Source organism: Atta colombica, unplaced genomic scaffold (genome assembly GCF_001594045.1).
Source record: "Atta colombica isolate Treedump-2 unplaced genomic scaffold, Acol1.0 C734238, whole genome shotgun sequence".
NCBI classification, from domain to species: Eukaryota; Metazoa; Arthropoda; class Insecta; order Hymenoptera; family Formicidae; genus Atta; species Atta colombica.
The window spans coordinates 1-2,257 of NW_017259054.1; the positions used below are offsets into that span (position 1 = coordinate 1).

Below are 2,257 nucleotides of genomic sequence, written 5' to 3' on the forward strand. Positions count from 1 at the left end.
ACACACACACACACACACACACACACACACACACACACACACACACACAAAATACTATGTGAAATATAGGATACTTAATAATAATAAATCATCACTTGTACTAATACATTAAGAAGTAGCTGTACGCTTACAATTTGAAGAAATTGCCTAAGGCCGGAATCAGACTATTCCGGCCAAAGATTGCGCGATAAAAATTTGTAAATACAAACGATACTCACCAAAATAAATGAGCAATGTAATCATGTCGAATAGTACATTAGGAATTCCTAGACAGGGAGGGGAATGAGGCAAAAAGTCGCATGGAAAGTCGAAACCAATACGAACTTGTTTAAAGGAATGAATTTGTTTGTAAAATAGTGAATTTATTTGTAAAGTAGTGAATTTGTGTTTTTAAAGCAGTGATTTAGTGTTTCTACAAAGTTATTTTTAAAAACAAAAAAGGGAATCGTTTCGCATAGGAATCGTATGCTTCCGAGGAGGGGGAAGGGGATGAATTGGAACATTTTTCAGAAATACTCAGAAATATTCGAAAAGTTTAATGGTATATAACAACCTAACCCTAACCCAACCATGTATATATTAAACTATTTTGTTATGTATTAAACTATTATACTTTCATTTACATTTAATGGGTATGTATCTAATGGTACATGGTTGGGTTAGGGTTAAGTTATTATATACCCATTAAATGTAAATAAAAATATAAAATAGTATTTAATATTGTATATGTACAAGAAATAAAACGTAATTTTTAAAACTTTTTTTGTTAATAACTTTTTAACGAAGGATGAGCGACTAAAATCTGTTGGAAGTTACAAGATCATGATCTTGACAACATATATCAAGTCAAAATCATCGAAGTTACTTCTATTATTGTCAATATTCAGTATTACCGATTCGTCAAGATACATTACTATCTAGTCACCAAACATTAATTACAAACAGACACTGTATAAAGCCAATTGATAAAAATTTTTGATAAAGTGGAAGTTTCACAAAATGAAAAGATACAATAGCAACATTCAACTTACTTGAGTTGGGCGGTGGTAAACCTGGAATAAAGCTTTGCTGAGCTTGTTGTGCATTGTTCGAGGCGGTTGACTGAGCCGGCGGATGATGCTGAATCGTTTGATTCATTTCGCCGTCCACGTCCATCGCGGATCCGACCGCGGCAGCGGCTGCCGCAGCAGCCGTGCCACCGCCGCCGACTGTATATTCGTCCTTAACTAGTCTTCCACCGGGACCGACACCCACACCAGATTGCAATGTCAGGCCGGATAGGTCTGTAAAGAACGGGTCTGTGCGGGGGAAACCAACCCATTCCATCAAGACACCAAGAAGACCACAACAATCAATGATTTTTTTTCGCTCTAATATTCTTTTGTTAACCCCAGGATGCACAATTTATACTTATTTCGTTGAATAATTACAATCGGGAATGATAGAATTAAGCTTAATCGAGCGTTTTCCATGACAATAATAAAGGCAAAAATAAAAAAAGAAAAAGAAAGAGAAATTAAAGTTGTAAAAAAAAAGAAGTATCATATGCATACATAAAATACAAATACTGTGTTAAAAATAAAGTCTAATAAAGCAAGATTACATATTGCAACATACCTATGCCCGGAGATACCACTCGCTCATAGTGGTAGGGATTCACGCATACGGAATCGCATTTCAAATCAAAAGCAAACTGACAGTATTTCACATGTTTCAGTTCATTTTTGTGCAAATCCGGCCATCTCCAAATGCGAGCGTAGATCACATGAGGAAAACCTTTTCGTCCTGCTACTTGTAACCTACCATCCAAAGTTCTTTGGATGGTGACACATTTGCTTGGATGTGCACCATTAGTAGTTATCGCAGTGATCAAACTATCTAATTCGTCACGTTTCTCCTGTTGAACAAATTGTACGTAAATTAATCTTTATAAGTAAACATCGGATTCTTATACAATTTCATACTTTTTTAGAAAGCAGATTGAAAAGTAATATAAAAATAGAAATTTATTATTTCTCATTATTTTTTAATTCTCATTAAAAAAGCATTCTAAAAATGCATATTTATTTCTGCATATTTGCATATTTGTGTAAATTTCCATATTTTATGCTGCAAAAAAATTTAATATTTATTTATAAATATTGCCTTCTGTTATTCACTGGATACTACATACGTGGGTCGTTTGATAAGTTTAGTAAATTTCCATGAAATGGCGCTACAATCCATTTGATGACGCGATATCTCGAAAGATCCACTC

At 34.2% G+C, this 2,257-nt stretch overlaps 1 protein-coding gene across 1 annotated transcript; it reads right to left on the reverse strand.

Annotated features, from left to right (window-relative positions):
* Positions 1 to 1,031: 1,031 nt before the first annotated feature.
* LOC108694164 (mothers against decapentaplegic homolog 4-like) lies at positions 1,032 to 1,897 on the reverse strand (the record flags this gene model as incomplete). Its single annotated transcript, XM_018203513.1, has 2 exons — positions 1,032 to 1,283; positions 1,618 to 1,897. Coding segments are annotated over 2 exons (532 nt in total), but the record flags the coding sequence as incomplete, so codon positions are not given.
* Positions 1,898 to 2,257: the final 360 nt, after the last annotated feature.